Source organism: Lupinus angustifolius, chromosome LG02 (genome assembly GCF_001865875.1).
Source record: "Lupinus angustifolius cultivar Tanjil chromosome LG02, LupAngTanjil_v1.0, whole genome shotgun sequence".
Lineage (NCBI taxonomy): Eukaryota > Viridiplantae > Streptophyta > Magnoliopsida > Fabales > Fabaceae > Lupinus > Lupinus angustifolius.
Genome location: NC_032010.1, coordinates 4,782,550 through 4,810,483, shown reverse-complemented (window position 1 = coordinate 4,810,483; position 27,934 = coordinate 4,782,550). Strand labels below are relative to the sequence as shown.

The window sequence follows — 27,934 nt, the reverse complement described above, 5'->3', positions numbered from 1 at the left end:
ATTGCAGATATAACAATATTAGTTTATATATTTTGATACTTTGTAACAATAATTATGAAACTCATGATTTTTATGATCAAATGTTTATTTATATCATATGTGTTCATATTACTATGATAATAATAGTTTGTACTCAATTATATATTATCATGTCTTACTATATATTTGATCATTATGTTGCATAATTTGTCAATTTATGGATGATTAATATATTATCATGTCTTACTATGCGACAAAAGTTATGAAGACATTGTGTCGTTATATTAGAAAATATATCCAATGAAATTAATTCACAATTTTTATGTTTCTATATATTTCACTTTATTTTATCAAATTATTAACAATATTACTAAAATATACATTTAATAATAGTCATACTTATGTGCTTCTAAATATTCGTCAAAACAATGTCTCATGAGAATGCTCGAGTAATATGTGATTGTTTAACCATATGAATGCACAGGTAAGATGAATGTTCTTAACCATGTGAATACACAGGTAACATGTGTGTTTCTTAATCATTAGAATGTACATTTAACATGTATGTTCTTAATCACACGAATGCACGAGTAACATGTGTACTCTTAACCATATGAATGCACAAATAACATTTTTTTTTTCTTAACCATATGAATGAATGCAGGAATAACATGTGTGTTCTTAACTATTAGAATGCACGGGTAACATGTGTGTTATTAATCATTAGAATGGACGGGTAATATGTGTTATTAACCAAACGAATACACGAATAATATATGTGTTTATTAAACATACGAATACATGGATAACATGTTTGTTCTTAACAATGTGCCAAAAAAATTATTGCCCCGTGCAAATGCACGGATAACTTACTAGAAATAATATATAAGTCACTGACATATGTAATTTGTATTACAGGCCCAATATTAAAGCAATAAACCCTTCAGTTTCATTAATTTAGTTTGATACTTATGTACATTTTTTGTGGTAGTGTTGATTAAATTGTTTTTGAATTACACTCCTTTTAGTAGAACAAAATGTTCTACTTTCTCATGTCATGCTCCAGTCTGTTTATAAATAAATCAAATCAAACGTAGATAGAATCACATGTTTTTTCCCCATCATGTTGGTGCAAAAGCTACATTAATATATGTGTGAAAAAGCATATATTTTAGATGTATGCATTACACCCAATTAAATGGCAACTAGCTAGGCAGAGGAAACACAAGAGAGAAAACAAAAACAAAGGATACTAAAGTGCATATGTAGAGAAGCACACTTTTGCTTACTTAGGTCTTCAAGATTATCTAAATTTAATTTTAGGTTTTCAAAACCAAAATTTAAATGCATTCCATAAACAAAATCCAAAATATTAGCACATTTTAGTCATTAAATCCAATACAAAGTCGCACATCATCGAAATTTGCCAACACTGACGTGACAATTTGTCTGCCACATCGACATTAAATATACAACGGCTAATAAGAATGACTTAAATTAAAATAAACAAGTTTATAGGACTAATAAAAAAGTACAAGAATGTTAAAAAGTGTCCTAAACTTCAAAAATAATGTACTTAATATATGGAGAACCATGGGACTTAAATTTCCATGATAGTTTTCCTTCTTTTTCTTCATGAGTGTGGAGTGTCCACGCCAATATACCATAATTCATTGTCATTAAATATATGATCAAGTATGCAAATAATGAATAACCCATTAAAAAACGGCATGTATCTATGATGTGTGCATTATAAGCCTCTTATTTATATTCTCTTCAAAATAGCAAAGGATATAGCAACCAATGACTTTTTTCCACTTTCTATTTTTTCTTGTTTCTCTCAAGAAATGGGAGGTGAAAAGACATGCAATTTGAACCCAGAAAACAAAATTCCATTTGCAACTCTTCACATGAATTCTTAGGCAACTTATATGCTAACTTTGGTTATTATAACATAATAATACTAAACATTGATAGTTGTGTAATGCAACAATAACAATGACAACAACCTTATTGTAAATAAGTTATGGTGATTTGAGGAATAAGAGTAATAATAAGAATAATAATAAGATAATGGATTTTTGGAAAGAAGTTAATAGAAGTAGTTGGGGTAAGGAGTTTGTAGCAGGAGGATTTGGAGGCATTGCTGCTGTTATCTCTGGTCATCCATTAGACACAATAAGGGTCAGACAACAGAAGTCAACAACTGGTTCTGCCTTTAACATCCTTAGACATATGTTGTTTAAGGAAGGACCATGTTCTCTATACCGTGGCATGGGTTCACCATTGGTTGCATCTACTCTTCAGGTCATTTTTGCTAGCTCTTACTTAGATAACTCGAATTATAAAGATAGGAGAAAGGTTTATGTTAGTTAATGATGATATAAGATAATCTTTCATTTATTAATATGAGCTTAGAGCCAGATACTTATAACATCAAACACATGCATATGCCAAACAATTATGAAAAACTAGTGATCAGTTTCATCAATGAAACATAATTTGATTTATAATATAATATTATGACTTCTTAATTCTGGCAGCCAATCCCATTTGATAGGACTAAGATTTTATGATTGTTGACTTGTTGTCTTATTTATAGGATAAGGTATATAGTCCCTAAAATCAATAAGTAAAAAAATATTCACCTTATTATCATAATGTTGAGGACTCTATTGCCGTGCAGATGAAAAGGACATTAAGATATTAGAGAATCATTTATGGAACATGAGGATGACCTACCAATTTTTTCACTATTTTGGTGAAATTATAAAAATCAATCAGAAATTTAACTTTTTTTACTAGAGCGCTTAATTAAGTGGGTGGGCATATGTGCACTAGTAAGATTATTTATCTTATGAGATAAAGGTGATAGTAAATCAAATACAAGTAGAAAGACCTAAATTTAATATTTTAAGGTTTTGAATTAAAATGTGATATTTGGATATATCATTTGCTTCAGATTTCTTATTCATACCACCACTTAAAAAAGGAGGAGGATTACCGAAGTTAGATTGCAACACGTGTTTAAACAAAAGATCAATGATCCATATTTTAAGTTGTAATTTAATTTAAATAAAAAGGTAAATCTGAATTGCACATAAAATAAAAAATGCATAGGAAATGATTGTTCATCTTCAACATTATGCCACCCCATCAATTCACCCACTATCCATCCTCCGGATACAACACCTAATCCACAACCATTTCATCAAACAGGTTGCTTGGGCTTACCTCCACCCTATGTCTGCTTCTTCTCACTTCCTCCTCCACCGCCCCTCACTTCCTCATGCGCCCCTCAAGTTTTTATTAGATAATACATGTTCTTTGTGCCAACTAGGCCTATAGAAGATTATTCTGCTTTTGGTGGAAGTCCTTTCTTTTTTATGAATGATTTAAATTGTTGTATAGTGTTGAAGAGAAAAAGCTTTTTCCTCTGTATTTTTTTCTTTTCTCTGCAATTCAATTGTATTGTACCCAAGCAGCATGTTTGACGAGGTGGTTGTGGATTGAAATGTCGTAACCAAAGGAGAGGGCGGTGGGTGAGTCGACGGCGGTGGTACAGTGATAAGAGGAAGAGTCTATGCATTTTTTCTTTTCTCTTGCAATTCAGATTTACCTTTTTGTTTTTTGTTTAAATTAAATTACAACTTAAAATATAGGTCATGGATCTCTTGCTTAGACATGTGTCACAATCTAACTCCAGACATCTCTTGGAAGGAGTCCACTCTTAAAAAAAAGGTGGTTTGGTGAGAGATTTGAGCCTAATGGGATTTAAGAATGACAAATATACATTAGCTTATCGTCACATACAAAAAGACTAAATTTTCATAATTTAAAACCATAACCTTCACACACCACTTGCCACACCAAAATATAGAATTGTTAGTTTCACTACTTTCAAACCTTTTATTTGTGACACTGGACTGTGCTAACTGGGGTAAGAAGTTGGGTCTTATGCTTTCTCTTTAAGACAAGGCTATAGGCTCAAACACCGTCTTCAGTGAAATACAAATATCAAACTAGGTTGTGCTAGCAATAAATTTTCATTGCCATGATTCAAACCATCTTTGTTCACCCACCTACCTTATCCACAAGGGTGAGTGTGCATGTATATTTTTAGGCCATAGTGAGAAACAACCACACAGCATTGAACAAACATCACATAAACTTCAATAGAGAACAAACATCACTTCAAAGGAATGTTATGTATTTGATATCAATGAATATCCAGAAGATTGGCCTATACATATGACCAGCAACGAGAAAAAGAAATGCAATATAGCTAAATGATGATGGGCAATGGCAATATCAGCTAGCCATAAACTTTGTGTTTCTGGATGAAATCACCTGAGAAGTGTTAAAACGACAGTTCTCACTCCTCCATAGGTACCAAATAAATGACTTCTCGAATCGAATCGGGGCTTCACTACAAGAACTCAAATCCTTGGTAATAAATGTAACTGCAACTAAATTTCATTATCTCATACTGATTACCTTCTGTTTTGTGGTGGCAGAATGCTATGGTTTTCCAATCCTACACAGTTCTGACAAGAGCATTTGACTCATATATTGCTGCTAAAGACCCTTCTTCATACAAGGCTGTTGTTTTAGGAGGAGTTGGTTCTGGTGCCCTCCAAAGCTTTCTTATTTCTCCTGTGGAGTTAGTTAAGATTCAAGTCCAACTTAGAGGCATTTGTGGGACAAAGTTGCCTCCTTCTAGGTCCTGTAAGGGTCCTATAAGAGTAGTTCAAAATATATGGAAAAATGAGGGACTTGTAGGCATGTATAGAGGACTTTTCATCACTATGATAAGGGATGCACCTTCCCATGGTGTGTACTTTTGGACATATGAATACATGAAGGAACAACTTCACCCGGGTTGCAGAAAAAACTGTGATGAAAGCTTGAATACTATGTTGGTAGCAGGAGGGTTAGCAGGGGTAACTAGTTGGGTTTTTTGCTACCCTTTTGATGTTGTAAAGACAAGACTACAGGCACAAACACCGTCTTCGTTGAAATACAAAGGCATTTTCGATTGCTTCGCGAAGATTGTTCGAGAAGAAGGGCATGCTGCGCTTTGGCGCGGTGTAGAAACTGCGGTTGCTAGAGCGTTTGTCGTGAATGGTGCTATATTTGCTGCTTATGAGGCTACATTAAGAATTATGTTTAACAATTATAATCAAACGCGAGACACAATCTAAGAGAATTACTCTGCTTTACATTGTGTTCATCGCAATTGCATGTGATAGCAGGAAAATGCAGCTAGGATTGCCGCCATAATATGATTATGGAGACTGCCAAAACAATATTGCAGACGCATTTGCGATTGTGAATCGCAATTTTTATGCATCTGATTAGCAGGTGTGCTAAACACAATTACAACTAATCTAGGAGAATCACTACTACATTTGTATTTCTAAATATTGTATATATGATGATCATTACTTAATGTAGTCGCCACATACAGAAAATTTACTCACCCAATACAGAAAAAGGGTGATAGAGTACATGAACTATATTACTACAAAACCATCTACTTAGATGTGTGCATTGTTAGTATAGTTGGATTGATAGGGCATGATTTTATTTAAGATTTTGTTAGTTTCATTTCATTTAAGTTTATCTATAGTTTATATTTATTAAGTTAGTTATTGTTTGAGTTTACAATTCTATATCTATAACAATTCTTGCTTATATAATAAATTATTTGAGACTAACTCATAGTTTGACCAATCTTTATCACCATAAACTTCTACATGCACCACCCAATAGCTCAATCTTATGATCACCACCAAGGTTGAAACCTATCAAACAGATAAAGTATATTCCCTATACTATACAACATCGATATTCACTATACTATTAGGAAAAAACTCAGCCTTAATCACATATATTCTCTCCATAATGATACAAATTTATTGGTTCAAAACAACAAAAGAGTTATAAAATACATGAACTACTACTACCAATAAAACTGATTTAGAGATTAGACTTGTGCACCACCAAATGGCTCAATCCTATGGTCACCAAGATTGAGTCCTGCCATTTCCTCATCCATGCCTACCCATTTGCTTCATTTGCACAGCCAAATCATAAGGCGCCTCTATCTTCGTAGAAAAAGCGAAAACTTCATCTTCATCCATGTTGCTTAAAACCCTTATATCTTCCACCACAGACCTCACAGTTTCTACAATGTTTCATGAAGCTTCCAAGCCCCATTGAGTCCTTATCATCACTGCACCTGTTACAGATAATAATGAAGATAGGACTTAAAGACTTCGGAGTCAATTAACTGCTTGTTTTTTTGGTACACCCGAAACCAAAGAGATCACCTGTCCCAACAAAACATGTCTTTTTTTGTCTCTATCCAACACACTCACTAACATAATTCTATTTTTATGATTTTTTTTATTTAATTGAATGACACATTATAATTAGTGGGGATACAATTGGGGCAGAATCTGAGACGGAGGATCTCCAAGGATCCCAACCATCAGATTCGATATGCACATGTCATTATTCCCTTAACAAAGGACTAATGTTGTTAATCACCTCAGCAATATAGTTGATATGAATCTACTATCCCTTAATAAAAGACAATATCCTTTAGTAGTATCATATATATCAATGATGATACTTTTATTTCTTTAAACTACTTCAATGTTGACATATGTTTCCTTTAATTTATTCTCTTGATAATAATTTGTATAAAATTTAAGTGAGAAGATGGGAGAATTAAAAAAATTGAAATGAGAAAATGAAATGAGGCATAGGTCAACATTTAAGTGGTTTTAAAAAGATAAGTTATTTTCTCACACTAAACAACATTTTTTCTCTTTCATAATTTAGGAAGAAAAATAAAAGAATCATCACGTATATAATGGTGCAATACACAATTAGTAACATATATAACAATATAATTCATAATTAGTAATATATATATAATAATACAATTCATATAAATTTGGTTGAAGAATCCAAACAATAATACAATATTATTTTTTATTATTTATGTCTTTAATATGTTGTTTAGTTCGATTTGAACGGTTCCTAAATTTTCAAAATCATAAATAGTTCTTTTAAAAAAGTGAACTACAAAACTGACCTGAACCATGTTTTGTGGTTTGGTTGGGTTTTATTTGAAGACTTGTCGATAATAAAAGTTTATTAGTTGAATTTGTTAGAAAGTCATGCTAATAATGAAAGTTACATGTTTGAAGCTTGTGTGGGAAAAACCACCTTTTCTTATCTAAAAAATATAATAAAATCTCATTCAATTGTTGTTCTTTTGTAGCATATGAAATAATTGTTTACATGATAAAAGGTCTATTAGTTTTAGGGAAAAAATGAGGGCGACGATGGACCTATTTACATTATTCATGAAGGAAAATGGTAAGTTTTTACCTTCCAAAGAATATATGATCTTTTTTGTACAATATTTTGTGAATTGGCCAGATCCAACCAATGTAATTGGAATTGTTTCTAGTCTTAAGTCTGCCTTCCACGCCTTCCATATCCATACCTTTGGCAACACCACAAATGGATGTCTATCAGCTGATATTCTCTTTAATTCCTTAGATGATAACATGTGTTATTATTTTAAACTCAAGTACCAATCGGTTGGAATAATTTGTAAATTCACACTGTGATTGGGAATGAATTATTATAGGTCAAACTTTCATATGATATTTTCAAGGGATTAATGAAATTGAAGCAAAAAATTCTCATTCTCCACGTATGCCAAATCTTAGGCATGTGGGTTTGTTGTGCTATTGACATGTCTTTAAACTTACTAGTCTAATCAAAAAAAATTATATGAGAGGGTCCATTCTTGCATTTAATATATTATTGGTATTTTTGTTCTTCATAATTCCATAAATGAGAATGAAGTTTGTTAAATTCCACTAAATTCTAACATTATATGATTTGTATAGCTCAAGTTTTTTTTTTTTTGCTGGACCAAATTACCTAATTGCAAGAAACATTTTTATTTGTCAGGGTGGTGATTTTGGAAATACTAATGTTGATGAGGATGATACAACTTTGTGTGCTAACCAAGATCACATGCTTATCTTTTTGGTGGTGGTTCATCTTTAAATGAACATATGATATAATACTATATCATATGTTTTTTTATTGTAATATTTTCAATAGGAAGTTTCACAATATCATTATCATTTATTTCTTTATATGTTTGAATGGATTTGGATCATTTGAATGCATGGTTAACATATGTGATCTTTAACCATGTGAATATATGTGTAACTTGTGTGATCTTTATAGTAATAATGCACAGGTAACATGTATATTCTTAACCATGTGTATGCGTGAGTAACATGTGTACTTTAACCATGCATCAAAAAATAATGTCTCGTATAAATATATGGGTATCTTACTAGTTATGCTAATAATACAAAGTTTACAGGTTCAAGACCTAAATGGACTAAATCACCTATTTCCCTCTAAAAACAAGAAAAATCTTCTTCCAGTATTTTTATTTTATATAGAAAAAAGTGAACAATGTTTTTTATTAATAGTTTTGTCCAAATTATAATACAATGGCCCATTAGCTCAGTTGGTTAGAGCGTCGTGCTAATAACGCGAAGGTCGCAGGTTCGAGACCTGCATGGGCCAAAATATAATTTTTTAATCTAAAAATGCAAGAGAATCCGGTTATAATGTGAATATCTGGAGTTAGAGACCTAAGTGACATTTATCAGACCTATTAGTTCAGTTGTTCTTTTGTACCATAAAAATAATTGGTTTTTAATATAAGTTTTGTTGAAATTAAATGGCAAAATGTCTATTTGCTCGTTTAAAGTGTCAATGTTATAGTGTGAATACACACCTGCTAATGACAAAAGGCTTATTAGCTTAATTACGTAGTGCATCATGCTAATGACACAAAATTTGCATGTCCAAATACACACCTGCTGTCCCATAATTTGTGTCATTCCATATGTCATGAACTTATGATTGGTCAGAAAAAATATATTTAAATTAAAATTTAATTACTAAATATTTTTCTGACCAATTACAAACCCATAATACATGGAATGACACAAATTATGGGACAACAGATATGCTCCCGTTCAATATCTACATTGTCATTTCATTAATAAATAATAAAGGTCTATTAGCCCACTTGTTTGCTAATAACATGAAGGTCACATGTTTAAGACATGCATGGGCCATATGACCATTTAATCAATTTCGTTGTAGTAATAACGTGAAGGCCGCAAGTTAGAGATATGTATGACCTAAATCATCTTTTTTCTTTAAAAAAGTGCGAGAAAAATCTTATTGAATCGGTATTCTCTTGTACAATAAAAATTTATTTGTTTTTTGTTTGAAGTTTTATCAAAATTAAATGACAAGAAGCTTATTATTTTAGTTGCTTGTAACATCGTGCTAATAACACAAAGGTTGAAGGTTCAAAATCTCCATGGGCTAAATCAACTATTTTTCTCAAAAAATATGTAAGAAAATACCTTTCAGTTATTGTTCCTTCATATGGTAAAAATTAATAATTGTTTTTTTAAAACTAAATGACCATTGTTTAATATTTGATAGCTTCTCAAGTTTAAAAATCAAAGGCCTATTAACTCAAGTGGTTAGAGCATCGTGTTAATAACACGAAGGTCACAGACTCACATATTTAAGACCTAGATGGGCCATATCACTTTTTTTAACCTATAAACACAAGAAAACACATTTCAGGACATAACTTATATGCAGTTCTATTTTCCAATTAAAACTTGTCACATGGATAAATTGTTTTACACCAAAAACAGGTGATTACTATCTTTCTTTTTTTCCATTTTTCATTCATAATATTTCTTCCTTAGGTCATCAAGTTCACTAATAACATAACAACAAACAAGGATAATATAAAAAAAATTCAAAGATTCCTTTGTGTATGTATTTTTCATTCGTCATCAAGTTCTTCCTTTGTGTATGCATTTTTCATTCGTAATATTTTTGCAGATTGGGAAAAAGTTTTGTTACAAATAGAAAATGAAATTTGAAAATTTGGGATTGCAAAAAACAATACAGATAAATGTTCAAAGATTCCTTTGTGTTTTTATCAAACCAATTCTGTTAGTATCAATTACCAATGATATTAGACTTTTAAGTTTTTATGAAATCAGTTCTGTTTTGTTAATATTGGTTCAATAAACTAAATATTGCACAAAAAAATCACATGATTTGCAAGAGAAAAATGGAATTATTGGATATGTTATAACTTGCCAAAGGGGGAAGAAGTACTAGGAATGAACAATGGAAAAGAAGAAAGATACCAACCACGTGTTTTGGGTGTAAATTTTTTTACCCACATGGCAAATTTTAATTGGAAACCAATATGACTAATACCTATGGAACTGTACTAAGTTTTGTCCTTTCAATTATTCTTCTTTTGTATTATAATAAAAATAATTTATCTAAAGATTATGCTTAATAATTACAAGAATATATCCATTATACGGAGAAGTATTATAAAAGCTTCTCTTAAAGTGTATAATGATATTGTTCATTGCAAATTGAGCTATGTAGGATCAAGTATGAATAATTATTAGAATGGTTAGATTGTCGTGCTAATAATATGAAGCTTGCATGTTTGAGACTTGAGCCACATAATTTTTTATTTATCTAAAAATGTAAGGAAACTCCCTTTCAATTATTGTTTTTTTTGTATGATAGTAAAATATATTTTTTTATATGGAGATTGTGCTTAATAATTATGGGAATACATCTATTTGTAGAGAGCTATTATAAAAGCTTGTCTTAGAGTGTATAATGGTATTGGGTTATGGCAATTTCAACTATGTAATCTTTTGTTAGACATTTATATGACTAAGGATCTCAATATACTTGATCTTCTTGTTGAAATGGATTCGGAGACAACTATTTATTTGATTAAGTATGGTATTCTTGTAAAAAATCGTTCACACAAATTAATAATTTAACTTGTTGCAAAGTAATGTTCATGTTAAAAGACATTTAGACTTTTCGGCCGGACCCAAAATTTAGTTGATCCAAACCCTTCCAAGTAGTCCGAATTATCTCCTCTAGCCAACACAATTGACATAATCTAATGACAATTCATAAGCCTTCCTTTTATGGCCCATCATATTCCAGGCCTACCAAATAGCCCATCACAAGCGCAAATACGAGCAACCCTAAACCCTATTGACTGAACACAACACCATATAAATCCAATCTTTCTTCTTCATCGTCTTCTTCAGCAACCGCAACGAAACCATCTCTTCTACTCAACTGCACCTAGGGTTTCATCTCCAATGGTAAAAATCAGTACTCTCTCTTTCTCAATTTCTCATACGGATCTGAAACCATGTAATCCATGATTCAATTTGTTAATGGAAATGAATGAATGAATGCAGGGTAAGGGAACCGGAAGTTTCGGTAAGAGAAGGAACAAGACACACACTCTCTGTGTTAGGTGTGGCCGCCGCAGCTTCCACCTTCAGAAGAGTCGTTGCTCCGCTTGTGCTTACCCCGCTGCGCGTGTCAGGAAGTGTAAGGATCTTGTGTATTGTTGTGTTCCTGTGTTTTGTAGTATAGAATTATAGATCAAGTTTTTAAATAGTGGTTGTGGTTTTGAACGCTCTTAAAAAGGATCTACATTATTTATAATTGTGGCTGGTGGATGTGGTTTCGGTGACTCCTTAAAACTTAAACATATTGACCTCAATAGAAATCGTGAACCGTCGATTTAAAGCCTGGCTATAAGGTTTCATATATTTTGAGTTAATTTAGACTCTATAGGCGTGTTAAATGTTGGTTTATAAATAGTAGAGTAACTGTTTTAAATTACAGTTGGGGTTTACATTGTATTTCCTGCAATTATACGATACTGTTTTGAGATTCCGAAACCATAATATGTCTCATTTGTGGTTATATAGTGCAATTTAAAACACCAATTGAGTTTTATGTAAACAAATTTTTAGCTCAACTGTGCAGCTGTTTTGACACCCATTCTAGATCCCAATTATCGATTTCACTGCGAGTGGATTACAAATTACCATGTATTTTTGTCCAAAATAGTTTCAGCAATGTTGGGTTTGGTTTAGAAATATGATTTTACACTACTGCGATGGATGCCTAATATAGATGCGAGTGTGATTGGATATCTGGTATCATGTCTTATAAATTTTAAATTTGAGTATACACATGAATTCTTATGGGTGTTAATTGAGCGTTAAATATTGCTCTAGAAATAATGGAGTTGAATTGTTTATGATGTTTTATTGATTTCAGATAACTGGAGTGTCAAGGCAATTAGGAGAAAGACCACTGGCACTGGTAGGATGAGGTACTTGCGTCATGTGCCTCGCAGATTCAAGTCTGGCTTTAGAGAAGGTACTTTATTTAACCAATTCCTGTATTTTTAGTAAACACCCAAATTCGCTTTGAGAAAAATGGGCTTTGCAATTCAAATAATGACATGATTTGTATACTTGCATTTTTCTTCAGTTTTGTCAGTTTTTGTGTGGATGTTAATGTTATAATGATCATTTTGGGGATTTTGAATCAGGTACCGAAGCTGCACCCAGGAAGAAATCTGCAGCTGCCTCCGCATAAGGCTGAGATCGTTTTTTGATGGGGTTACTGAATTGCAAGTGTAGGAGGTTTTATGTTGGGTCTAGACTGTATGAAACACTATTGAATTTCACAGCCTCCTTATGTTTCTTTATATTTAACATGAAGATTGGAAGACATTTTTGGTTGTCCAATGAAAAAATTTCAAATTTATATTTTTGCTTATCATTTATGTTTCCGCCTGGTGGTGATTCTAATTGGCTGGAGTGATGCTAAGGCTGTATAGGAAATCTGATTTTCCATTATTTGGGTTTAACTTTTTTGTTCACTAGCCATTCATTCATTTACAATTTTAGATTGATTCCCCACCTTGTGGGACATTACTTGGTTGTTGTTGCACTTTCATAGGTTGTGTTCTTACTCAACATAGGCATTATGTATGTATCAGGGGACCATGATCCTGATTTAAATACAAACTGTAAAACCTGCAAATTTTTATGTGAAAGCTCTGATCTGAAAATACCAAAGATTTATACACTGACAGAATAATAGATTGTAAATACAAAATGAATTGTGGGGTGATTGTGTATATTTAAAAATTGAGTGGTTTGTATAATTTTACTTAAACTTAGAGTTAGTGTAATCTACAAGGACGTTAGATTGAAGTAGATTACAGAACTAACACCATGAACTAAAAAGGTCAATAGATCTTCTGTATAAACTAATTATACTTAGAAAACTCACATTCCTCATGCAGATATTACAATCCTTTTGCAGATCCAATAGCAATCTTCATCCTTGTTGACCATTCCATACTTGATCTGTTCTTTCCTAGAATGATAAATAAATTATCGTAATTCTAACAATGCAGTAGTATCTTTGAAGACCTTTGGGAGCAGTATGATTGTTAGTATCTTTGAAGACTCTTCTTTTTATTCTTGTTGCAGTCCTATGCGGAAAGACAAAAAAGCCCCAAATGAGAAGCATGGCAAGTAACACAATACATGTGATTATTCCAATCATTGTTTGTGCCCTTTGCCATCCCATTCCCAACGCTCCTTAAAAGGATTCTCACTCTGAAAGTAGGGAACAGACGACACCACATCTTTTATTTCATAATTTATGTTACTTTATGTGTCTTTAATTGTGATTTATCAGAAAAATATTTAATAATAAATTTTCAACTAAAAAATATTTTTCTGAACTGATAGCGCATAAAATTACACAAATTATGAAACGGTATATGTGTTTCCACATTTTTGGCCGTCCAAATGAAAATATATTTGCTTATGCATACATTATAATCTTCCCTAGTATTAAACTACCTATAACCTTCAACATACAACCTCAACCATCCAATTTCTTTCCCAAACTTTGTTACCAAAACCAATTCCTCCCAACATACAAATATATAAAATAAAAAATAATAGCAATAGTTCTAATATTTATATAGAACATAATAATTTTATTTATCCTCACTATAAATATCATTTATGAGAGACAATTTTATTCTAACATAAAAATCGACTTTCTGAGCGAAGTTTTTTTACATATAGAAAACTAAAACCCAAGATGTTATTTAATCAAAAGCAGATATATACCACCTCAACAAAACCACTTATTGATATTTGTTTTTGTTTTTTTTTTCTTCCTTTACTCAACATTTTCCTAATAATAACACAAATTTTGTTACTTGCACTATTAAACCCATCTAATTTTTGGTAACCTTCATCTCATATTTAACGAACTCAAAAGGGAAAGCAAACTAACAAAACCACCTCCAACCTTTGACAAACTCTCGTACTCCTAAAAAAACATGTTCTACTTCATTTTCACTCTGGCTTTTTCATTCTCTGTTCCTTGTCACACAAGTAACAAACTTAAGTCTTTTCCCTACAAGATCTTGGAGAACACCATGTTTTCTCTTACTTCTTCATCCCTTCACAATATCATTAATTCATTAGAAGATTTATAACAAAATAAAAGGGAAAATGGTGAGGGCAGTAGAACAAGAACAAGAAAGTTATAGGTCTAAACTATCCCATTTTAAAGGGATGTTTGAGAACACAGGAAGACATACAAAAAGTTTGAGCATTGAGAGTGTTACCAAATTAAATCCTTCAGAAGAAGATGTGACATCGTCATCATCATCGTCCTCATCATCATCTAGAAGTCAAGGATCAAAACCTCTACATAATTATGATAAAGGTTCAAGGCAAAGGATAATAACCAAGGAGGAAATTGCAGCTAAAGAAACACATGAGAAGCTATTACAAGGTAAATAGTAAACATTGATGTTAATTAATAATATTAGAATATATTTTTTAGATGCAAGGTTTATATCTTCTAACTATTAACATTGTTTTCATGCAAAAAGTGACATATGTTAGAACAAACACACATTATTTTTATCTATCCTTAAGAACATATTGATTTAGAAACTTTGTTAATCAATGTATTATATTGTTAAACCCTTTGGATGAATTGTAATATTTGATTTCTCTATAACTTTATTATCTAATATTGGGTTTAATTCAGAAATGGAACAAATGAAGGAGAGATTTGCAAAACTGCTTTTGGGGGAGGATATGTCTGGTGGAGGAAAAGGTGTTTCATCATCTTTGGCATTATCAAATGCATTCACAAACCTTGCAGGTATGTTAAACCTCTTTATTTCTTTTTATCTTTCATCAAATATATAGAATTATTTATGTACAAAAATAAATATGGTGTTGTTCCTTATATTTTCATGAGAGCTTTTTGATAGCAAAAATGTTGGAGATTATTTCATTCCATATATTCAAATGCGAAGTGTCACATTTAATATAAATGGATGAACAAAAGAATTTGTAAGTAGTAAAAGTTTATGAAATCATTGACTTAAAGTTTCGATTCAAGACGTATTATCTCAGTTATGCCTCTCCACTCTTCTCATCACCTATAACAACAAAACTATCCTGTGGATGGAGACTCCCCGATCGCAGTCGGGTCCAACACATTCATTATCAGTTTGTCTCATTATTTTGCTACTGATAATGCAGCTGCTGTTTTTGGTGAACAAAAGCGCCTAGAGCCAATGCCACCAGAAAGGAAAGCAAGATGGAGAAAAGAAATAGATTGGCTTCTATCAGTTAACGACTACATTGTTGAAATGGTTCCGTCACAACAATTATCAAAGGATGGCACAATCATGGAGGTAATTAAACCCTCTATATACCTTTTTTCCTCTTATTCTCCTTATATCATAATTTCTAGATTGAATTTGAACATGTTCTTTGATTCAACAGATTATGACAACAAGACAACGAAGTGATCTCCACATGAATATTCCTGCATTGAGAAAGCTTGATACAATGCTTGGTGTATGATCACTAACTTTGCTTGATCTTTCCCTCTCGAGATAAACATTATTTTTCTATTAACAATTATTGTTTGAACAACCATTCTCGACAACTTTTCATAAAAGACATCTTTGTAAGATGCATAATATGTGTACTCTTCATAACACAAAGTAAAGTTGTCGAGATTGATTGTTGATATGAATTTATTTTTACGTGTAGGCTTCAATTGATTTATCTCAACCAATTTTTGTTGATGAGCAGGATTGTCTAGATAATTTCAAAGACCAGAAAGATTTCTTTTATGTAAAAAGAGAGGAAGGTGATGTAGATAAAGACAACAAAAACAATGACAAGTGGTGGTTACCAATGCCTAAGGTTTCACCAAATGGTTTGTCTGATGAGGCAAGAAAGTTTCTGCAGTACCAGAAAGATTGTGTGACTCAGGTGCTTAAAGCAGCCATGGCTCTAAATGCTCAAACTCTAGTAGAAATGGAGATCCCTGAAAGCTATATTGAATCCCTTCCCAAGGTAAGCATAAAAAAAGTATTTTATTTTACTTAGGAGTTATCTTAATTAGTGTAATAACAACTTTTCACTCTCCATATAAATGTTAACATATCTAACTCATCCATTTCAAACAATTTTACCTTTTATAATACATTGTTGTATGTTGTGCATCATAGAAATCAAAATTCTTGAAAATTGTCAAGTATATTTTTTTCATAAAACATATTCATATGAATCTTGGTTTTCATGTATTATTTTACAGAATGGAAGAGCAAGTCTAGGGGAATCAATCTACCGTAGTATTACAGATGATTTTTTTGATCCTGATCAGTTACTATGCACCATGGACTTATCATCAGAACATAAAATCCTGGAACTCAAGAATAAAATCGAGGCATCAATTGTGATTTGGAAGCGGAAGAAGAACCAAAAAGATTCAAAATCAGCTTGGGGTTATGCTGTGAGTGTGGAGAAAAGAGAACTATTTGAAGAGAGAGCAGAAACTATCCTACTTTTCATAAAACATCGTTTCCCTGGAATCCCTCAATCTACTTTGGATATAAGCAAAATCCAATTTAATAAGGTTAGACTATGTCTTGTTTATTTTTTATTAAATTTCTACATGTTTCTCAATTCAACCATTGCATAAATTTTAGGCAACAACAATCTTATTTGTACAACCAAACCGAACAACTTTACATTATACAAGACAAAGTACAAGTATTGTACGTTAGATGTTCATAAGTTGTTGAGGATGATTGTTTACAAAACAATTTTTTGGGCAAGGTTGATAAGTTTTTATCTTAGAAAAAAAAATGATTTTTTAGTGTTCATTAGTGTAATTAGAGGTATCTTACTATGACAGGATGTAGGGCAAGCTGTTCTTGAAAGTTATTCAAGAATATTGGAAAGTTTAGCCTATACAGTATTGTCAAGAATAGAAGAAGTACTAAATGCTGATTACCAAACTCAAAATCCAACAAAAGTAGGAAAAATGAACACAATGAGAAACACAATTCCAAGATCAGAGAAACTTCTATCCATTAAACAAGAGGTACAAGAAGAAGAACTACATGCTTCAATGACACAATCAAATAACATAGACATTAAAAAGGACCCTTCTACAAGTCCAAATGAATTGGACAATGAAATTGATAGTGAAAAGCCTACAAAATTGACAAACATAGTGACTGACAAGAAGACATCCTACCTAGAGAACTTGGGAGGTGTAAGAAGTCCAACATGTTACCAATAAGCCAAAGTGAAATGTTATTGAGACCTTGTTGAATATGAGAATAGCTAAGCATGTTTTAATGAAGGGTTTGTTCATAGGAATGAAAGAATATACAAAAAGATATGAGCAAATCTTTTATCCCAAAATGTATACCACACCATGTAACATTTAATTTTTATTGGTCAGAAAACATAAAGTTAAAATATATTTAATTCATATTTTATTTTTCTGACCAATGAAAAATAAGTGATATAATTTTTTTGATATATGATGTGGCTCTTTATAACATTGTCATATATGATATCTTATGTGTTGGAGGAATTTGTAATCTAGCATACACAAAAGATGATTTTGGATCAATTAACAAATTTCATGCCTTTTGGTCTCATGGTACAGTGAAATACTAAATAATTGTATTTGGTCTATGATAGTAGGAATGTAGGATGAGCTTCATTAAACATATGTACGTTATCTGAAATAAATTATTCTCTAAAGTTTTACAACTTCACTTTACCTTTTTTAACTAAAATATTTAGTTATACAAATAATACTTCTATTTGAATAAACAATATTCATTGATTTCTATCATGTAATTTAGAGGTGACAAAATTATCTACAATTCATGGTCCATTTAAATTTATCTAAATTAAATTAATTCAAATTCATCCCTTATAATTAATGGATTTAAATGGATATAATCTAATGAATAATGTTGATAATAAATGGATTCAAATTCATCAATTATATCCAATAGATATTCATAGATATATATGTTTGGATGGATAACCAATCCATCCAAAAAACAAAAATTCAAAATCACATTCTTTACTTTTCAATTTCATCTAATATTTAAGAAAATTAAATTTAAACAAATAATTCATGATTCTCACTCTCACTTTTAATATTTTATTAAATTGATATCAATTATAGTATATGTATATATAGTTAATATTAAAAGTTTATTCTTAAGTATGTAACATATATAGATATGAAAAAATGTATGTACTGATAGTGTATGAGTTTTATACACTATCACTATATCATCTATCGTTTATATTTAATTATCATTGACTCTTCAAAAAAAGTAATTCAAATGAATGGTGGGTGATGTAATGATTATGTATTAATTTTTATGCTAACAATGCATGAATATTACACTCTCTGAGTATTTGTTAAAAATATTACACGTAGAACCTTAAATGTCACATGTAGATTGTTACAATTTTTTTTTAAAAGTCCAAAAAATCACTTTCTTTAAATAAAAAAAAATCACTTATTTAAAAAAAATGATTTTAAAAGGTGATTTTAATTTTTGTTGTTGTTGAGATAGTATTTTTTAAATTAATGATTTCTTCAATAGTGTTTTTAGTTCCAATTAAAAAAATCAAATAGATTGGATATGCATCCATCAAATCTATGAAAATAGAGTCATGAATGAATTATATGAATTAAAATTCATCCATTAAATTTGGATATGGATGAATTAGATAACTTAAAATATAGTTTAAGCATTTGTTTGAAAGAGTAGAGTTAGAGAAGAGAGAAAATGTGGAAGAGAAATGAGACATTTCTCTCACTTCGTTGAGAGGGGAGAAAAAAGGGAGAGAGGAAAAAAGTGGGTGGACCTACAAAATTTCTTTCCCACTACTTATAAGGAGAAAATGATAAGAGAAAGAGAAATTTTACCCGAACAAGAATTTGTTGTCCTAAATGGTGTCTCAAACCATATCAATTAATTTTTTTAATTAAAGTTATAATAAAATTTATAATTTAAAATTACCAACCAGTGTTGGTTGAAGTTGATACATGCTTGATTCCCCTTAAGCAAAGTCTCAGGTTCGAGTTTGTGCATAGAAAAAATGTAAGAACGAGATTGCAACTAAGAGGGGGTGAATTAGTTGACTTAAAAATTATGACAACTTTTTCTGCAAAATCAAGAGTTAACGTGCAGCGGAAAATATACGCAGAAAAATAATCAAGAATAAATCAAAGAGGTAAGTGAGAAGAGAATATACAAGGATTTTATACTGGTTCACCACTTGTCTACCGAAGACTATGTCCAGTACTCTTGCAGCACAAGAGATTTATTCACTAAGAATTATGAGTTGTAATTACAATATCTCACCCCGAGATTTCTATGTACCTTACACACTCCCTAATTCTTATTCACTCTTGGAAAACACATTTCCAAGTGATTCTAATCCTTTTTTTCATTTCACACCCCGTGAAAGAAAGTATTCTACAACAATATTGAAGAATGTACAACAATGGCAGATTGCCTTTACAAGTATGAAAGTAATATAACTTGCAATCCAATCAACTCTTTATGTATACCAAATAATAATGCTTTTTGGAAAACTTTGAAACACTTCTAAGCAACTTCAGAAAAATGAGTTTGAAAGTTTGAGTGCAAGTTGCAAAAGTGTAGAGAAATAATTTCAGAATAAGTTTAAGAGTTGCGTGTTTGTGTTGTGAGAGTTAGAGCCTTTATATAGACTTTCCAAACATTCATGGTGCCTTTCTGAAAGTGTAGGAGTTGTTTGAAGTGAAGAAATTTCGTTTTGGAGTGAAAACATTTCATTTTGAAATCTGAAATCTCATGCAACAACTCTCATTAATCGATTATTGATAGTGGGTAATCGATTACCCAAACTCTCTGTCCACTTTTCATTTAAAATTAATTTAGAGTAATCGATTACAACAAACTGGATAATTGATTACTCAATTTTTCAAAACTGGTAATTTGTTACTCAAAGACAGTAATGAATTACTCTGAACAGTTTTAAGTTGGATAACTTTTTTCTCACACGTAACCTGTTACTTAGATGAAGTAACCTATTACACACTATTTTTGAAAAATGTTTTAAGTATTTTTAAAGTGTTTCAACTTTCTTTTAAAAATAGTTTGAGCATTACTACTTTGTATATTTAAGAGTTTTAGGATAAAAGTACCTATAGAGACTTAATCTAATTATCTTGAAGCTTTAATCTTCTTTGTCTTTATAGGTATTCTTCATTTTCTTCTTTTTGGTGATGTTGGTGTCTTCATCAAAACCTTGTCAAGGTCAGGAGCAAAGATCTTCTTCACAAAAAATACTCGATGAGAGAGTTAGTCCCACATACATGTGGTTGTATCTAACCTGAACATGATTGCCCTGAGTGCGAGGATATCTGTGGGAAACAAAAATAGTATAACATTTATTTTTAATTAATAATAAAACAACATTTTTCGGTATCTTTTCATTATTTTAGAGACATTTTTGTATTTTGAACCACAACATCATCATTTTCTTCTAATTTTTTATCCAACCAAACAAAAAAGAAAGAGAAGAAAATACTTATTTCTATTCATTTTTTTTTTCATTTTTCTCTTATACCAAACATCATAAAAATCTACTTTAGTTCTCCTATTTCTCACCCTTTTTCTTTCTCTCTTCTTATTTTCCCTTCTTAACCAAATAAAGCCTAAATGATTTATATAGATTATTGATGAGTTTTCATCTATCCATTAGCATCCAAATCCATCCATTAACATCCAAATTCATTCATTTGTCATCCTTACTCTTCTTATATTATAACAATTATAATGAATTAGTTGTAGTTGTAGTATTATCTTGGATTACGTGTGTATTAGGTGCATATTTAATGTTATATATACTGAGTCCTAATTCTTGACAAAGAATATATATCAACCGTCTCTAACAAATTCTCTATGTAAAGAAATTATGATACCTATTAACAAATTTTGAGTAGTGGAAAACATCTATGTTAATTTTTATTAGGTTTCAAAATTTTATTGAAATGAGATGAGGTTAAGGATATGTTTTAGGATGTTTTTGAGACATATAATCTTTATTTCTAGACAAAAGGGAACATTGTATTAGACAATACACAACTAATGTAAAACTTTATCGAATATATATATAATATGAGTCATTGAGATAACATCGGAGACAAGACAATAGGAAAATTACATAAGCACAATCAAAGTTTGACTAACTATATTCAACATAAAAATTATATTAATAGTTTTTTTATATAGGCACATATGTCATGACAAACTTATAAGAAGGTTGGAGGAGAATTTAAATATCAGATTTTGTTGTATAAATAAGCCAAACCCAGACATGATAATTTTTTGATACAGAGTCCTTATTCTATAAATTAATTCTTTTGGGTGCATGATTGTTCCTCCCAATTATTATGACTCATAAAATTTGAATATTTAACTTATTATGCTACTTAATTTATTTTCACCACTAAACTATTAAATTATGAGTAGAGATCCTCTCCAATAATGAAAAGATAGAATAGTTGAAAAAACAATATGATATAAAATTTTTTACATACATTAAAATTACAATTTTGCTACAGAAAATAAAAAGAAAAACTGAACTTTTCTCCAATAATGGATAAGATTGTGATTCTTACACTAGTAGCAATTTGTTGGTAGGCTATGCTAGTTTAATACAAGGCTTGGCGGGCTAGAATATTAGTAGTAGTGTGTATCTTTACACTTTTAACCCAGGGGTAAAAAAGCCAATTCCTTTATTCGTAATATATAAACATAAATACCTAACCTGCAAAATTCCCGCGATTTTTTCAGAAACCCTAGAGAAGAGGAAGAAATGGAAGAAGAAATCAAGTCCGAATTCAGAAACAGTAGATTCGTTCTTCAAGAAGAAGAAGAAATACTCAACAAATGTAAGATTTTTCTCTCTCTCTCTTCTTCTTCTTCTTCTTCTTCTGCTGTATCGCAAATCGCACAAATAGTTGTTTCATCACTTAATGTGTTGTTGCAAAATTCAGGTCTCACTTTCTGCATCAACTACAATCTAAGCCCTTCAGATCTCGTATCAAATTGGGAAGCTTATTATCTTAACAGGTTTATGCATTCTGCTACTCTCATCTATGTTTAACTTTGTCATTAATTAATTTCAACTTTTCTGAGTTTAGAACTTTAGAGTAATTCACCTAACTCTGATAAATTTTTTTGACAGACTATTAAATGAACCAATTGTGCAAAATGCTGAAATGGATGGGTTTTTGTTGCATTTACAAAATGTGAAGAAAGAAGATGTTTTAAAGGAGGAAACTGGTTTGCATAGTTACTCTATTAGAGATGTTGAAATGTAAGCATGTACCGATTGGTTTGCTTGCTAATATCGATGTTTTTTTTATGCTTAATGCTTGACATACAACTTTAAGCTGTATTGATGATTAAATTATGGGAAATTTTGTTTCTTTAATCCAAATGTGAAACAAGAAATTTGAAATAGTCACAGTACTAACAAATATAGTTATTTATCTCCATTAAATGGTCGTTTTACATCCCTCCCCATAGCTCACATCAGTGCGTAAATGTCAGCAAATAATTTGGCTGCTATGTCTTTACTAACTTCTATCTGTGGTCATCTCTCTTCCCTTCATCTATTCCGTAGCATTGTGCTTGCACCTGTACAATGTGTTCCTTTTTATAAACGCACCGGTTGTTGCTCTATGTTAGGGTAGACTACTAAGTACACTAGTTTTTGTAGGTTTGTGTTTATTGCTGTACCCTGTATGATAGAGTGGACAAAACTGTTTGATATTAGTTCAGATATGCTATTAACCAATCTCTTTTTAATGAGAATCTTTTGAGCAGGATCTTAAACAATGATGATGAAACAAAAGATAATACTCCTGGAACTCCAACTGGTCATCATCAAGATATTTATTCAATTGCACATGATACAACACCTCTATCATATGGTGGTGCTTTATCCTATGGAAAACCATCAACACTAGTGACACCATTTTCAAAGCGAATAGATAAGTGTGTTGTGAAATTTAGCATCAACACTATCCCTGATGAAGAGAATGGAAAACAAGAACCTAAACACGAGAATGCCGAGATTGATGAAGACGATGTTATTAGAAGAGTTATACCCCCTAAAAGGTGTTCAATGTTGATTCATGAATCAGGACCCAAATCAGGTTGCAGATTCATGTATGATAGGACCGAGGATAAGGTATGTGCTATCTAGTATGGCTCTAAGCTCTTTACTCTTACACATTTGTTTATTGAAATCTAATGGTGTTTATTTAGATTAATGCGATGGAAAACCGAATTAGGAAACACACAAGGGCACTTGTAGCTTCTGGTCTCTATGAAGAACCTACAGACCCTACAATTGCATCACAGGTAAACTAAATACTTCTCTCTTTCTCTCTTGAAGGCAAAGTGGTGTTTTTGTCATAGGTATTTATAGTCATTTTGAAGCATAAAAATTTAAATAGCATTGTTGGCTCTTAGGCTCTTGGCTAATAAAATTGTCGTGCTGTTTTTGTTTTTAACCTCGGTAACAATTATAGTCTGTGCTTGCATTAAATCCTCTTTGTAAATTGTCTACAAATTTAATGTAATTTGCTTTATCAGAGAAGCATTTTTGCTGTTGGAATGATTTGTTGTGATGGAGAGGGCCGTCTAAATGATAAGTCGATCATGCTGCAGAGCAGGTAAGTAGGCACTAGATATCCATATACTTTATTTTATTCATGTGTATCTGTTATCATCTCTTGTCTGGCTATTGCATCTATGTGCCCGTGTGTGGAATTTGTTAATGAACAAACATGGAACAAATAAGCGTCAAACGAAATCGGTAAACTTGTCCCGAGCTTATGTTAACGAGAGGAATGTCTTGATATGATTCTTAACATTTTGTGTTGCATTAAGTTATTTTAGGGCATCCATCTGAGGCTGTTGAATTATTTGAGGCCTTACGTATGTTTTAGTGTGACATTATGGATCATATGTGTTCTACGTTTTATCCCCTCAATTTGATCTATCATACATGGGTCTTTTTCTAATAAATTGACAGTGCCGAATATTCTGGAGGGGAGTGTGTTCGCCTAGACTTACAACGTTTAAGCCACTTTTCAGTTTTCCCTGGCCAGGTAAGTAATGGCAATACTGGGTTAAATTTCAGGTCTTAATTGTGCAAACGTGTATCAGGCAGGCTTACTAGTTATAAAAGGAGGATTTCATCTTGACAGGTAGTTGGTATTGAAGGGCATAATCCTAGTGGACATTGCTTAGTTGCATCTAAATTGGTGGACTCTATACCTACCTCTGGTGCTGATGATGAGAATTTGAATTCAGCAAAAAGGCAAGCAATTGATAAAGAGAACCAGCCAACTGGTCTGATTTGTAAACAGAGAGAGTTATCTATGGTATGATTCCTTGTTGCTTAAGCTAATAAGTTCTGCTGAAAGCTATAAAATAATTATTTCAGATCATTATTTCATCTTGTTGCTTAAGCAAATAAGTATTTTAAACATGCTGATTGTTCTTAACAGATCATTGCAGCAGGCCCTTTCACTACAACCGACAATTTGTTGTTTGAACCTCTTGTAGAACTACTGGCATATGCGAAGCGAAGACAACCTCAGTTGCTTGTATTGGTATATACCCACCTATACTGCAATGTGCATCTTCTTCTTATGATTATTATTCTCTTAGGTGTTAGACAATATGTGCAAGCTTGATGATGTTGACAACTGGATTTTGTCTCAGCTGGGACCATTTGTCGATACTGAACACCCGGACATAAAGAAAGGAACCACGGACAGGACCTTTGATGACATGTTTCATTTTGATATCATGAGGAAGGTAATAGCTTTAATAGTATGAATTGTTTTTGGGATTCTTTTTTGTTATTTTTAACCCCCTTGGGTCACTCGCTTTTCTCAGTTGGAAGATTATGTAGAATGTATGGGTTCTTCAGCACGTGTTCTTCTTGTACCATCTATACGGGATGCTAACCATGATTATGTTTTTCCTCAGGTAATGATAAAATTGAATCAATTAGGAGGATATCATGATTTTTATTTTAGAGTCAGTGTTATAGTTTACCTTAATCATAAAATAAATATTGATTCCAATCATTTTTTTTGCAGCCTGCATTTGATATCAATGTCGGTGATCTAAAATCTCAGGTATAATGATTTTAAAGCATTTAAGAATTAATCTTCAGAACTGTTACTTGTTCTAGCAGAACATCATTCACTATTGGCAGTTATGCTTACATAACTATTTTGTTTTATTATTCAGATAGCCAGTCTCACTAATCCTGGAATCTTTGAGGCAAATGAGGTATTGTGTTAGCTCTCTTTCTGATTTGGTCTTGTTCCTTTCTTGAGTTCCACACTTTATCTTTGTGGTCTCTGGGTTTTGTAAATTAAAAATCTGGCTGACACACAAAACATATCGTTTATGAAATGTTAGCAGTAGATTGAGAAAGTTCTAGTTTTATCTCATCAACCCTACTCTTACATCTGCTGTACACTGTATGTACAAGGAAATTTGTTAGATATTTGTCATCAGAAAATAACAGGATAACTGTTAAGGGAGGGAACAGTTAGAATAGGATACCTGGAGTTAGTTATTTGGCAGCTGTGGTTATAAGACGGTTAGAGGGGAGAGGTGAGGGCATGCACCAAGTGTATTGGAAAAAAGTGGGAAGTAAGGATGAGTTGAACCCTTCAAGGTCTTTCAAATATCTAGGAAGCCATTTTAACATTCTATCTTCTGTTTCAGTATCATTCAGATACTTCTATCATTTTTTTGTCAGTTTTAGTGGCCACTTTTAGATTTGTTTTTTAACCAAAAGAAGCGGAAAAGGTCGTTAGGTTTAGTTAGATGCTGTTTCTGGACTCTGGAGAGGAGCATGTGAAGTAATTTTATTGAGGGAATGGGTTTCAGGTCAAAGTTGGTTGCTGCACTGCGGATATTATCAAGCAGATCAGTGGGGAAGAGATATCAAGAACTGCAGCGGATGGAAAACCTATTGATCGCATGAGCAGACTTGCAAACCATATTATTAACCAACAAAGGTAATAATAATAATAATGTTATCTTGTGACTTTTGTGCTTTTATTTTCAGGATCAGAAATCAACAGAAACAGTTAATGTCCTTCAATTTTTTGAAACAGCTTCTATCCACTTTACCCACCAGCTGAAAGTGTTCCTTTAGACTTGTCTCTTGCCCCTGAAGCCCTTCAACTCTCATTGGTTCCAGATGTTCTTATACTGCCTTCAGACATCAAGTACTTTGTCAAGGTACATGATTGTGTTTAGGTTGACGTTTTTTTTTTTTTTAAACTATTGACGAAGTCACTGATCAGGGCTAATATATATTGTATAGGCTTAACCTGTATAAGGCAAAGCCTAACCTGACCTGTTTTCACGCCTATACAAAGGAGTGTTGAATAGTATTTTATAATATAACATTTAGGGTATGTTTGGGTGAATATCTTAATTAAATGCTTGTTCAGTCGAAATAATATAACAAAATCATATTTTCATAAACTATCTAATAGGCTTATTGGAATAAGCCAAAGAGCTTATAAGGCCGTATGCTATTTTTATAAGCTTATTATCACAAAATGTTCTCACATTCCAAACTCAGTCCTCTATAAGCTCTTCCAAATGTTCCCTTAGAATGTGTTTTGGTAAACAACTTAATTAAGTGATTACTGTATAAGCTTTTTTGAAATAAGCTAAAATAAACTTATTTTCATAAGTTATCTTATAAGCGTATTGAACAAGTGTTTACTCAAAATATGTTCTCCCTATGGTCTTCCAAATGCCCCTTATTCATTTAGAAATTATTTACAACTTGGCAGGTGCTTAATGGTGAAAGTGAAGGGATAAACCACATGAAATGCATTGCTGTCAACCCTGGAAGACTATCAAAGGGAGAAGGAGGAGGTACTTTCCTCGAGCTTGATTTCAATGGAGGTTCTGACAAAATTAGGGCTTCAATTGTGGGCATTTGAAATATTAGTTCATAATGTTCTGAAATTTGGAGGCACCTTTTGGTTAGACAACCATTGAATTTGGCTTGGCTTGTTGATGCACAGAAAATTTGCATTTTGTGACTTAGTCACACCTTGGTTGTAGTATAGGTTGTTGTAATCTAGGAATGACTGATACAACTATTCTGAAGTTTTAATCATTGTAGACTTAGTAAAATACTTCTATTTATTTAATTATGATGGGATCTTGTATTTGTACAAGAGTTTGAGAAGTCATTGAAAAACAGGTTGAAAAAGTATTTCTAACACATTGCATTCAACTATTCTAAAGTAGTAAAGTTTGTTTAGCAATGGTAATCACAAAAATATGAGTAAATACATGTTATGAGTTATGACCTATTTTTTATAGGTATTTTTATGAAAAGAAGTGACACATTTGATGAAGTTTAAATGCATTTCCTCATACTGATATCACATCTTGTACAATGTTGATAGAAATGGCATGCCTAAT

At 31.7% G+C, this 27,934-nt stretch overlaps 4 protein-coding genes and 1 non-coding gene across 6 annotated transcripts; all 5 read left to right on the top strand.

The window, feature by feature from the left end:
- On the top strand, positions 1,871–5,458 carry LOC109328845 (mitochondrial arginine transporter BAC2-like). The gene is made up of 2 exons (XM_019562461.1): positions 1,871–2,286; positions 4,497–5,458. The coding sequence occupies exons 1-2, from the start codon at positions 2,053–2,055 to the stop codon at positions 5,181–5,183; spliced, it is 921 nt and encodes a 306-aa protein (XP_019418006.1). The 5' UTR covers positions 1,871–2,052; the 3' UTR covers positions 5,184–5,458.
- On the top strand, positions 8,543–8,616 carry TRNAI-AAU. Its single transcript has one exon. It is a non-coding gene; the product is annotated as a tRNA-Ile (tRNA).
- LOC109333924 (60S ribosomal protein L37-3-like) lies at positions 11,165–12,758 on the top strand. The gene is made up of 4 exons (XM_019569510.1): positions 11,165–11,285; positions 11,385–11,520; positions 12,262–12,363; positions 12,539–12,758. The coding sequence occupies exons 1-4, from the start codon at positions 11,283–11,285 to the stop codon at positions 12,583–12,585; spliced, it is 288 nt and encodes a 95-aa protein (XP_019425055.1). The 5' UTR covers positions 11,165–11,282; the 3' UTR covers positions 12,586–12,758.
- On the top strand, positions 14,189–17,738 carry LOC109328838 (rop guanine nucleotide exchange factor 12-like). The gene is made up of 7 exons (XM_019562449.1): positions 14,189–14,820; positions 15,082–15,198; positions 15,585–15,739; positions 15,831–15,905; positions 16,146–16,412; positions 16,654–16,974; positions 17,257–17,738. The coding sequence occupies exons 1-7, from the start codon at positions 14,535–14,537 to the stop codon at positions 17,644–17,646; spliced, it is 1,611 nt and encodes a 536-aa protein (XP_019417994.1). The 5' UTR covers positions 14,189–14,534; the 3' UTR covers positions 17,647–17,738.
- LOC109333915 (DNA polymerase alpha subunit B) lies at positions 22,183–27,750 on the top strand. 2 transcript variants are annotated; one of them, XM_019569504.1, is made up of 17 exons: positions 22,183–22,329; positions 22,435–22,510; positions 22,626–22,757; positions 23,270–23,636; positions 23,714–23,809; positions 24,044–24,123; positions 24,486–24,561; positions 24,661–24,837; positions 24,964–25,068; positions 25,181–25,276; positions 25,358–25,450; positions 25,564–25,602; positions 25,718–25,759; positions 26,369–26,499; positions 26,599–26,725; positions 27,292–27,486; positions 27,562–27,750. In XM_019569504.1, the coding sequence occupies exons 1-16, from the start codon at positions 22,254–22,256 to the stop codon at positions 27,442–27,444; spliced, it is 1,866 nt and encodes a 621-aa protein (XP_019425049.1). In that variant the 5' UTR covers positions 22,183–22,253; the 3' UTR covers positions 27,445–27,486; positions 27,562–27,750. The 2 variants fall into 2 exon arrangements, with proteins under 2 accessions (XP_019425049.1, XP_019425044.1); XM_019569499.1 differs by lacking the exon at positions 27,562–27,750 and having other exon boundaries at positions 27,292–27,527.

Coding starts and splice junctions, on each gene's coding strand:
- LOC109328845 (XM_019562461.1), top strand. CDS start 2,053: ATGGATTTTTGGAAAGAAGTTAATAGAAGTAGTTGGGGTAAGGAGTTT. Junction 2,287..4,496: donor TGGTTGCATCTACTCTTCAG/GTCATTTTTGCT, acceptor TTGTGGTGGCAG/AATGCTATGGTTTTCCAATC.
- LOC109333924 (XM_019569510.1), top strand. Junction 11,521..12,261: donor CGCTGCGCGTGTCAGGAAGT/GTAAGGATCTTG, acceptor TATTGATTTCAG/ATAACTGGAGTGTCAAGGCA. Junction 12,364..12,538: donor CAAGTCTGGCTTTAGAGAAG/GTACTTTATTTA, acceptor ATTTTGAATCAG/GTACCGAAGCTGCACCCAGG.
- LOC109328838 (XM_019562449.1), top strand. CDS start 14,535: ATGGTGAGGGCAGTAGAACAAGAACAAGAAAGTTATAGGTCTAAACTA. Junction 15,906..16,145: donor AGCTTGATACAATGCTTGGT/GTATGATCACTA, acceptor GTTGATGAGCAG/GATTGTCTAGATAATTTCAA. Junction 16,975..17,256: donor GCAAAATCCAATTTAATAAG/GTTAGACTATGT, acceptor TTACTATGACAG/GATGTAGGGCAAGCTGTTCT.
- LOC109333915 (XM_019569504.1), top strand. CDS start 22,254: ATGGAAGAAGAAATCAAGTCCGAATTCAGAAACAGTAGATTCGTTCTT. Junction 25,603..25,717: donor TCGGTGATCTAAAATCTCAG/GTATAATGATTT, acceptor TTTATTATTCAG/ATAGCCAGTCTCACTAATCC. Junction 26,500..26,598: donor CATATTATTAACCAACAAAG/GTAATAATAATA, acceptor TTTTTGAAACAG/CTTCTATCCACTTTACCCAC.